The 11,850-nt window shown below is 40.1% G+C and overlaps 1 protein-coding gene across 1 annotated transcript; it reads left to right on the forward strand.

The window, feature by feature from the left end:
* Positions 1-2,513: 2,513 nt before the first annotated feature.
* Positions 2,514-11,230, forward strand: LOC127577684 (insulin-like growth factor II). Its single transcript, XM_052029106.1, has 4 exons — positions 2,514-2,659; positions 4,742-4,895; positions 7,248-7,417; positions 9,217-11,230. Exons 1-4 carry the CDS (start codon positions 2,591-2,593, stop codon positions 9,454-9,456), a joined length of 633 nt encoding a protein of 210 aa, XP_051885066.1. The 5' UTR covers positions 2,514-2,590; the 3' UTR covers positions 9,457-11,230.
* Positions 11,231-11,850: the final 620 nt, after the last annotated feature.

The raw sequence follows: 11,850 nt of genomic DNA on the forward strand, positions 1-11,850 counted from the left end.
GAGCTGACACAGATGCAATGGGCTCCTTTTATGTTCTATAGAAATTTGGCTGCTACAGTCTTCTACATTCCAACAGTAGCTGCTCAAAGTAAATCATTGCCCATAGAATCCTTTGGGATTTCCTCAGGATGTGATAGACACAAGATTAATGGGAATTCTTTTATATTGCTCTCTTTACATCACAGATGATTTTTTTAAATGAAACAAATGAGTTGTTCTTACGATGAGGAGAGAGTTAAATGAATGGAAAATCAATGTCCTTAAGTTAAAGTAAGGATTGGTTTTAACATGCTGTACTTAGATAATGCCTTTAATTAAGTTTCCCAAAGTGTTTCACGGATGGGAATTAACGAGACAGTGAGCAGTGGTGAGAGGAGGACGCTGGTCATTGCGGTTCACAGAGGTGCGTCCTGAAGAGGGTTTTGAAGGAGGACAAGACAGTGATGTTGGACCAAAGGTAGAGTCAGAAAAGGTCAAACAAGGAGAGAGATCAACAGGACTCCAGAGGTTAGGCTCAAGGTAGCTGGAAGCATGGTCACCCATAATGGGGCGAAGAAAGTGGGGCAGTACATAAGAAGCCAGTGATAGAGGAACACATTCTTGCAGAGTTGGAGGGTAGGGAGGGATGGCAAAGACAGGGGGGTGGTGGAGCGCTGGAGGGATTTGAACACAAGACTGGGAATTTTAAAATGGAGGGGTTACTGGGTCAGGAGCCACATGTGCAAATTTCCTGGGGCAGTCACTGGATAACAATCAGGAGCAGGGCACTGCGTCCACATTTTCCTCCTCCCTCTCCCTAGTCCCTGCGCAGTGAGATCAAATCCCAAGTCACTCACACAACCACCACTTAGACCTTAACATCGCAGATAAACAGTAAAAGCAAGAGACTGACCGCTCTTCTCTTTATAAACAAGCTTCAGTTTAAAAAAAGCCCTGTTAAAACATCACTATGATGAATTAACTCCAGAACAAACCTTTATTATTTGAACAGCGAGGGAAACTAAAGTAAAGGCAATTGTGTAGTTGTGTGTGTGAAAAGTGAATCAGTTTAGGGTCGCCATCCATGTAGTTTTAAATCCAGCATTTAGATGTGGAATGAGTTGGCCAAAACTTGCTAAAATGCAAACCAGACACCATGGCTCCACTCTTTACGGGAAGACAGGGAGGAGGCAGAACCCAGCAAGAATGAGATGCAGAGATGCTGCCAGACTTAACGGCTGGACCTTTCATCATTTTACTTTTTCTGCTCCCTGTCTGGCAGCCCAGGCTACAGAACAAGCGGCAGAGGGTCACAGCTGGGGTACCTTGGGAATGGACCCTGGGGGCAGGTCCACAAGTAGGTGGGTTCTGGGGGAAAAGGAGGGAGAGAGGCTGTGATCAGCAATGGGAGTTGGTCAGTTGGCAGTCAGACGGTTGCAATTGACAAGCGGTGGGGGAAAGGAAGGCACGATTGACTCTGGGGGGGGGAGCGACAGTGACTCTGGCCAAAGGCTGATCCTCTTGGTTTGCAAAGGATGACAGGAAAGCCCCTGACTGTGTGTGGACAACAGCTCCCACCTCCTTGTCACAGCAGGGGTGTCTCAACCCCAAGACAAAGAGCGCAATGGCGATGAATTTTATACTGTGCTCCCAACAGTGCTCTGGCAGCCCAATTTAAATATGTTAGTGATGTTTTCTGCCTCTCCATATTGACCTGAAACCTGCCATGATGTCAGGTCTTAAAGGCATTGGGCAAAATGAAGTGGGCTGGGGAAATTGCTCCCCATTTAAGTCTCAAACCTCCCCCCAACCCCAGCCCATTTTATGAGGAGGGGAGTGAACAAATATCAAGACCTAAATGGCTGTTTCTTTTTTTTTCTTTTTAAGTACTTCTCCAAAAATCAGTCCAAATTCCAAACTCTCCTCCCCCACACCCCGCATAAGTTATTAAGGAAATGCTATCAGCTGCAGAGTTGAGAGCACAATGGCAACTCCCGACCTGCTCACATTCTGCCCCCTCCCTTCCAGCGTGCACTTGGGAAAAGTTAGAAGCCTTATCAAAAGCTGTCAACATAAAGAGGAATGTTAAGGGGTGTCAGATACGATAAACAGATTAGACCCATGTTAAAGAATATCTTTTTTTGGGGGGGAGTAATATACATTTAAACATTTTAAAAAATCAAGTCAAATTGAGCGCTAGCCACTCCTAACATCACAACTACATTATTACAATACACAATTTAAAGTGATTGCAAAAGCACAAATAAAAAGACATGCATTTCACGACAACAGTGGTGGGGGAGGAGGAGGACGACGTCCATTTAAGGAATAAATTGCAAGCATCAACATTTATTTTGCACTAAGACAAATTGTTGCACATCTTGCTGTAAGTCAAAGCGCCTCGACTTGTGCTGGTGGAAACAGAGTTGCCAGCTTTCGTCTTCTGGAACGGCGGTGACCCCTCGGAGCGTGGCCTTGCGTGCTGGCGAATCACGCTGCGGGTATATAAGGAGCGCGGGAGCTCTTTTCTGTCTGTCTCCTGAACTCTGGAGCAGCGTTTAAAGGAACTTCATCTGGTTAGCGCGCCCCTCCGTCTCCAGAACGCCGTACAATGGATCCCAAATGCCCAGCTCTCTGCCCGACCTGTGCAGACTCAGCCTGCAGCGACAACTCCGTGAAGGTAACAATGGATTAGGCAGGAATCTCATTTCAAACTCTTATCACGGAAACAAAAAGCCTCGCATCGTTTGTTTTTTTTTGTAAAATGTCTCTGTTCAGTTGCAACTATTGCAGAACCACTTTTATCGTTGTGTAACTTTTTCCTTTGCAAAGGGAATGCAAGGAAAAATTAATCGTGCTATCTCATGCTGTTGTTTCAAATCGGCTTGTGCATTTTTTCATTTGCAAAAAAAAACTCACTTTTTAACACATTGGAAAAACGGTTCTAAAAGTTATGCATAGAACAACCCTTTCTGCCGGTTCTTGGACTGTTCGCTTTTCCCCCTCCGCACCCACCGTTAACAGTAGTTTTTAAACGTGTTTCGGTAGTTTTAGGACTATGTGTAAAGTGCATTGAGAATAATGCAAGCCCCGGCACAGAACAGAGAAGTAATTTGATGCCTTTCATTTCTTGTTTTGTACTATGGTTGCTGTTCACAGCTTGGGCTGGGTGAGTTTCCCAGCCTGTTCCACTGGGTAGCGTTAGTATCCTGCTTGTCTGCCGCGACATTCCTTGATTTGACTTTACTGTAAGATCTTACACCCGGGGAAAACAGATCTCTGATTTCTGTTACATCCTCACAATCCATAGCCATCAAAAGCAAGATTGTAAATCTAGTTTAGCTTTGAGATAATTGGCATTTAAAAACTTTCCTTCTGAAGAATTGTAACATTTTAAAATGGGCTCTCCTGATTTTATTGACAAGAAAATAGATCTTAATGAAGTTAAAAAGGGAAAGTCGAGAGTGCAGTCAGTCTGTGAATGGCACAGACAGCTCAGGCGTCTTTCTGTTTCATGAATACAGTGACGTTCTTAGTGGAATTTTTTGCTACAAATCTTTACAGGAAAAGTACAACTGCAATTTGGGGGGAGTTCTTTTATGCACTTTTCAATCGGCTTTGATAATTAGTGAAAACTTTCAAAGACACTGGTGGAACATACCATTATAGGATATTTTAAAATAATGCCTGTAAAATAGATATTGGAGTCTCTCCTGGATTCGGATTCCAACAGAAACATTGAATTTACATCGGCTTTTTTTCTAGTCCATTCTATCAGAATTAACTATAACTTTAATAATCTATTTGTTATAATCATCCTAAATATCTTAAAATTCCATCTAACGTGCAATTGTAACTCCCATGTGTTTATTTTAAAATCGTTTTAATTCCAATACAACTCTTGAATGGTACCTCAAATGTTGAATTGTAGCAGATCTTTACCCAGAATCTGCAATTATTGATGAAGTACAGGATTTCTGACTGTACCCTAACCTTTCACATCCTCCATTTCCTATGCCTCACTCACAATTGTCATGGAGTTTTCTGCATCATTCTGCATCAGGGTAACTGCATCATTCAATACCATGGTCTGGGTACCGTGGACAGTGCCCCAGATCACATTTTGTGCTTGTAACGAATGCTTGCTAACTTCAAAATCTGGCTTAATCACTGCTGAAAAGAATTGACAGTCAGTCAGTAACAGTCCTGTGCACACTTAGCATTTATAACCACTGATGTGGCTTTAAAAAGGATTTGTACCATTTAGCATCAACTATACCACTTAACATCAACCTCTGCCAATAGATGATGCTGCAGAATAGAAGTCTGTTGCAATCAGTTTTCATTCTCTTGTTTTGCTTTTGAAGTAGTAGACCAAACTGATGTTATCAGAGCTTTTAGACAACACGCTAATGTTGACTGGACTAGATACTGGAATGCATATTTCCCATTCTGCTCATGTTACAAGGATAATATCTCAACTCTGACTCAATGTAATAATATTACTTATTTGGATCAGAGCTAATCAAAACCATCTTACAAATCAAGCTCTTGCTTTTGAGTTCTTTATGGAGCCAATGGGAATTTGCACTTAATTAGCATGCCACATTTACTGTCCCAATGCTATCAGTAGGCATGCTGTGGTCTTGTCAAAACAAAATAACACGTGGTGAGAGTTGGGGAAGCTGCAGTAGAAGTTATTAAGATAATTGGGAATCGGCATATTCAGCTGATTAACTTTTTTTCCCCCCCCCCTTTCCAGGGTAGAAAGATGTCCCCAACAAGGCACCTGCTGTTCATTTCCATTGCTTTCACAATGTACATCGTAGAGGGAGTGACTGCAGCTGAAACGCTATGTGGTGGTGAACTGGTGGACACACTACAATTTGTCTGTGGCGAAAGAGGATTTTACTTTAGTAAGTTAACCACTTGTATACTAAACATCCAGGAGCTAAGGAATTGTCTTGATATGTGTGTGTGTGTTGCTCAATCTGATTTTGTGTTTTCCTTCTCCCCACCACCCCCAAGTTACTATTATCTTTCTCTTTTGGTGATTACTTTTTGCCTGTTGAGGGAGGGGTCCACTCAGTTAAATCTCCATTACAGTGCCTGTGCCTTCAATTGTTTTCTTTGGAGATTATGGGGTCTGCCAGTCTTATCAGTTTGTTTCAGAGTGTTTTCTTCTAAGCAGTGAGTGTTCCTCTTGAATCTACTGTCATCCTACATCTTGACCTCATGACAATGTCATTTGATAATGACTCCCTTAAAGAAACTTTAGTGAGTTCATGTCACAACTACCACCGGTTAAAATTCTGCAAATTAAGTATTGCAATATTCAGGACCATGTTGAAATCATTGGAAGTGCAAAACTAAGTCATTTTACCTTGGGAATTGTGATTCCAATTAGAACTGCAATTGAAAAGTTCACATTTTTGTAAAAATAAGGATATGGGTCAAAAGTGGATAAATATGGGTGCAAAGTACAGGTGAGGGATGATCTTGTGAAAAGCTGGAAAAAGGTCAAGGGATTGAAAGGCCTGTGCAGAAACCCTAGCCTGGATTCCATATAATTCTGTCCATTAAAACTGTTACAGAATTGTGGGTGTTATTTGCATTTACACAGTGGCTTGTAGAGTAAAGTGAGGGTTTTTGAATGCTTTATCAACTCTTGTTTCCATATAAGTAATAATGAAAGGAAAAGCATTTCTTTAAGTCTATGAGCACTTGGCCCAGAGAAGCTGTGATTCTGAACTTTTCATAACATTTGAGTTCTAGCATCCCTTCTGGTGGTGTTATGTTAGTGAAAATTAACATTATGAAAATTAATATTGCTATTTAGTAGAATTGTCAGACAACACACAAAATACCCCTAGTGGGACACAGCAGGTTAGGAAACACTGTTTAAAGAAAGACTGCAAACATTTGAACCACATCATTTACTAACCACTTTCTCATGGTGATAATCAATAATAATTGCCACTGGAGTTGAATTTTACTTTGTATAATAATCCCCCCCAATCCCTTGAATGTAAATAAGTGTTACATTTGCAGGTTTTTAGCTTTGCTACCGATCATTGAGGAAGCTTAAACAAAACTGGCATTTCCTTAAAACATCTTGATCATGAAATGATCATCAAAATATGATGAGAACTCCTTGCCAATTTGCAGTGTGTGTAACATTCACAGAGCTTACTGTAATAAGTAAAGATAAACAAAAGGCAGGTGCTCACTGTCATAAACTGCGGATAAACTCATTTCCAAGCTTGCACTTATGCTGAATAAGCACATTTCTCATGTGTTTCTCCTCTCTCTTGTTTGACAAGGACACTAAGCTAAACCACTGCTGACAGTCACAATGGAGTGCTTGTTTATTTCCACATTCTTCTGATTAAAGTAACACCACTGCAGCATTCCATCTTTCATGTAAAGACGTTTTTAATGATCTAGGCTTCTGGGACTATACTCTGCAGAAGAAAGGGGTGGGAGAAGAAAGAATTCCTTTTGTTTTTTTTGCATGTGACAGCTTTACTCTTGAGTCCCCAATTATTGTATTTGGTATTCAGTAGCTGCCTGTACAAACAAATTGGCCTCATTTTAAAGTGCATATGATCTAGCCTGATTTTAACAAATTCCCCAATTTGTAGGACTTTGGTTACCAATGTTGGCATAGTTATGTCGTGCGTCAACATGCCTGAATTGTTGTTTATCTTGCTGATCATCTGGAGATCTTCACAAGTGAAGGGACACGAAGTTAAGATGAAAATAACAATGTGAAGAGAGGCCTTTCTTTTTAAGAGAAAGATAAAGCCTTTGCACGGAAATGCAACTCTTTCATAACAATGTAACTTAAGTGTTTTTCTGTGTGCACTCACGACAGAAGGTGATGCTATCTCCATCGACCTGAGAAACAGGAATGCAGCCATCAGTGAGATTCCCAAAAGGATAACTACTGTCTGCAGTCCTTGAACTATTGGAATAAGTTGACATGAGCAAAGTTCAGAGCAAACTCTTGACATTAAAAGGTGATTGCCCATTACCTTGGCCGGAGTTATCTTTTGCTCAGATCGTACAGCTAATAGCATACAGTTCATTGGACCCTATTACATGGCTTTTTTTTTGCTATGTTAGCAAGGTCAAGTAGCTATAGCTTTTTTAAATGATCTGCAAATTTAGTTTATCTTTTCTACAGAATTTTGTCAATGTTAGCAGGAAGCCTCTGGAATTTTTTTAAAAAGAGGAAAAAAGATAAATTCTGTCCCATCTTTCAGGTAGACCGACTGGGCGCTCCAACAGCCGCAGGCAGAACAGAGGAATAGTAGAAGAATGCTGCTTCCGTAGCTGTGACCTGGGCCTCCTGGAGCTCTACTGTGCGAAGCCGGTCAAGAAAGAGCGAGATCTCTCTGGGACACCTTTCAACCTTTTACCACCAGCAAATAAGGTATGTGATTTGTTTCATCAGTAAGGTGATCTCCCAAGAACTTTTGAACTCTGCCACCCGGCTACAAGTTTCTGGGGGAGTAGTTGGGAAACCAATCAGTATACAGAGGAGGTGAAAGCTGTTCCAGTCACTGTTCCCACCTCCCTCCCCAACCATTGGTTTTTCAGAGGATATGGCATGTTAATTTTCCTTCTCTATTATTGCCAATTATGTTAGACAAAATCGAACATGCCTTAGTGCAAAATAAGCTTTGTTAGCTTAATCTTAACTGCATTTATTATACTTGCCTCATTTTTTCATGGCATCTAAAATCTGTGTGGTTATGGCATGGGCTGACAATAAAGTTGCAGACAAACCAATAAAAACAACTGTTTAAGGCACTTGATTCTCTTCAAGTGCACGTATAATCACACTGCTGGTATTTGCATATATAACATAATGCACAGAAGCAGGCCATTTGGACCACACTGCTAGTTCATTGTGAGAACAACACAATCAGCCCCAAACCCCTGCACTTCCCCCAAGCCCTGCATATAATTCTGTTTCATGCATATCAATATTGTCATTTTCCAGGTTCCTTTTGAATCTACTTTCACCTCCATTTTAAGGCAGTGTACTCCAGATCATTTCAACTTGCTGCTCTTTTCTTAAGAAAATCTTATCTTGCTTCTGGTTCTTTTGCCATGTTATTGTAAATTTCTGAGCTGTGTAATCAACCCTCCTGCTGCTGACATTGTTTTTCCTTACAATCTATCAAACGCCTTCATACTTGTGAATGCATCAGCCAGTTTAAGTAGTTAGGAGCCTGCTTTCATTGCACACCTAAAACTTTCATCAAATGATCAAAACACAATTAAATCCAGTTGTTGGCCATGCATATTTGGAGGGCTTTTGTAATATAGGAAACATCAGTGAATTGTTTTCCCCTGTGATGTAAAGTATTACTTTTCTACTCTCAGCATCTGAGCCTTTGGTTTAAGCCTTTTATCTTTTGATGCCAGTGCAAAATTAAGACCATCTGAGAGATTGTTTCTTTTAAAATAAAGAACTTTATTGAAAGAGACCTTTTCAGCTGGTGTTCCCTAGAGAGGCATCTGAGTGCAAAGCCTGGAAGGGCAGTCTATTTTCAGTAGCAGGCTTTGGTTTTGATTCACAGTGTCCTACCAGGCAAAGGCATGGCGATTAGTTAAAAAGAAATCCATTTAACACAATAGGCCCACCTTGTTTCAATTACTTTAAATCATCCCTCCCACTCGATAGTCGGCTTTCCCTAATTTTTTTTATTTGATAGCATAAATTTGAAACCCATTACAAACAGCAGAATAACCCATGGGCCATTTTCTTTCTTAAGGACAAAAGTCGTGAGGCTCTGCTGGCAGCTTGGTGTCATACTATTCATGGGTTTGCCTATGTAATTGGGGTTACGAGGTCATCACCTGAACTTTGACCTGTATCCACATCTTGTGGGACTCCATGTGTGCACTGAAACTTATAATCTCTAATGACTTGTTGTTGATTCTCTTAGGAAGGTAGACTTTTGAAAAATACAACAGTATTCAGAAAAGGAGAACAAAAACTTTCCAATCTTATTAAAGGGCTAGTTTACTGGTTGACAGTAATTCAAGCTATGGATTTTACTTGCCTGTTTGTTTGAGAACTGGCAGTGCTAAGCCAGTGAACAATTGGACATGATAGTTTGCTTATCAGTTCTCTGAGGCTTAGAACATCAGATAGTCTTTTGATGCTATTATAGCATGCTATTGGCATGGCTGCTAATGCTATTTTCTTTTAAATTGCAGGAAAACTTTAGGAAGCCTTTGGTTGCCAAGTATTCAAAATATGACTTCTGGCAAAAAAGATCTGCCCAGCGTCTTCGAAGAGGCATTCCTCCAAGTTACATGGCCCTAAGGCTCAGGAGGCATGTTGATGAAGTCCAGAGCTTACAGTATGTCGAAATGCACAAGCCACTTCTGACTCTCCCTGTCAAACCACCCCTTGAAGTCCGAGCATCATCAAAGAAATACTTCAGTCAGGAATGATGAAGAAATATTTTGCACGTTTCTTGTGGTAAAAGACAGGAATTATAGCTTTGTACATGACGTCATTTCTGTGGCATTCCAACTGGGTTATTTTCCCCCTTCACCACACCCCCCCCCCCCCACCTGACCCCTCCAAGCCGTTACACCCACCTCTACTACCTCCCCTCCCACCCCCTTCCATCAGCCAACAAAGAAGTGCAATGATACTCGTGCGGCCCGGTAGAAGTGATACCTGGCTGGCAAAAGAAGTCGCAGCGTCAGTTGTTTGGGCCAAAGGGGTCACACTGCAGAGTACAGTTTGTTTTCCATACAAATGTCACGCAATGCAGTCTAGATAATATATCCTCGATTGTTCTGCACCTATACAAGAAGGGAGATCAACACTTTGTGGAATACTTAGTGTCATCCAGATCCTGCACCTTTTTTAAATAAGATGAGATTAGGAGGTCCTGTAAGGGACAAAAGACAGTGGTGTGTTTGTGTGTGTGTGCAGTCTCACATTGCCGCAGATTGCGTCTCTTTTTTTTAATTGTGTTTCTTTCAACGGCACTATTTCTTTGAATGATAAGTGTGGTCACACACACTTGTGTTACGGTGCTAACTTTCTTTAAAAGAAGCAAAAGAGCTGACTCGAAGAATTGAGATTTGATAAATGCACGAACATCAAATAGAACTTGAAATGAACTTTTCCGTTTTAGGAAACGTGTTATTTTTAAAAAAAATATTTAGCTTGGTTTTGGCGGTGCAAGATAGGCAAAGAGAAGACAAAAGGCATTTTAAAAAAAGACAAAATCAAAGGGAAACAGCAGTGTTGTAATTAATTTTTCTATATTTTGCAACTTTATTTCTTATTCTTAGTTACTTGCTTTGCTTTGAAAACCTACTTGAACTCAAGCTTAGTGACCAGAAGCAGTCTCTTTTTGGAATTAGTCTGAGCTATATCTTGCAGTGTTGAGCCGCCAAGCTATTAAAAAAAAATGGCACTGCGTAAAGGCATTATTTATTTTATGTAAAATATATATAAAAATTGGTCCAAATAATGTACTTAGCACTGATGAGCAACTGCAAAGACATAAACTATTTTGTCTAATTTTGTACTAGTAAAGCTTTCGTAGATGCTTTGTACCAAAAAATGTAAAGAAAGTCTCTCTATCTCTCTCTCTCCCTCTCCCTCTCCCTCTCTTTGTGCACGCACACTCTTGGGTGTTATTTGGAATTGGAAGCCTCTGTGAGGTGCCTTGATTCAGCCAAATGACCTCAGGTCTCTTTCTTTGTGGAAGCTATGTATATCCATGCTCACTGCTGTCTGCCATGGTATGATCAAGTACAATTACTTGGTTACAGCTTGATCTTGTTTTTCAACCAGCATTGTGTTATCAGCTTTTGTTTCTTATCAGTTTTGTGAATCACTTCTGGTTTAAGTGACTCCTCATTCTGTTCACCATTGCTTTGTCAAAAATGGAAAGCTTCAGTTTTTTTTAAAGAAAGCTCAAAAAGTTACATCACTTAAATAGTAATCAGAAAACCTAGTTCTTTTGTCAAATGTTTGCATCAGCCAGTATGAAGGGAAACATCTGCAGTCGCATTAGTTAAAGCTTTTTACTTTTTTAAATGTTTTAGCAAATACAGTTAAGGTGTACTCTTGTTAACTAATATAATGTCATGTATTTAACATGTGCACTCAACCAACACTAGACACTAGAGAAAGATGAGATTCACAATCATTGTACTTTTCTTTTTAATATCAATAAAAGCAATTTATTACAATACATTTACAATGTTCTCACTTCTCACGGCCTCTGTTTTAAACTGTGGCACAAACAATTGCAACAGATTGTTGCTTCAATGGGGAAAATGTCTGATTTCAGGTATTGTTGTGGAACGTGCTTCCAATTCTGTTTAAAACTGAAACAAGGTTGAGTTGATCATGCTTCTGGGATTTTCTATTAGTAGCTCTGCCAATAACTGTCCATTGGTATTGTTTCTGAGAACATAACACCAGCGTAAGAGACAAGTGTATCTTCTACACATTGCATAGGGCAGTTGGCCAGTAATCAGGAAATTGAAGGTTTTTGAAATTTAAAAGTAGTAAACAGCTATTTGAAAAGTGTCAGCTGACAACATTCATAATACAAAAATAAGTTTTTTTTTCCTGGCGGCTGTGTACACTATGGTTTCAGAGGCTAACTTAGCAGATGGTGGTCAGTGACATGAGATGTATCAAGAGTTGTTTTGGGAACATAACAGCTTTGTGACAATAGCTATGGGTTCGTTTCAAATCTGAGTCTTTTTGCTCTAATGAAAATATGGACAGACATGTTTATGGCAGAGTTGCATATAATATATGTATATCACCACCTTGCACTTTTAGCTGCTGAGATACAACTATGAATA

The sequence above is a fragment of the Pristis pectinata genome, chromosome 14, assembly GCF_009764475.1.
Source record: "Pristis pectinata isolate sPriPec2 chromosome 14, sPriPec2.1.pri, whole genome shotgun sequence".
NCBI lineage: Eukaryota > Metazoa > Chordata > Chondrichthyes > Rhinopristiformes > Pristidae > Pristis > Pristis pectinata.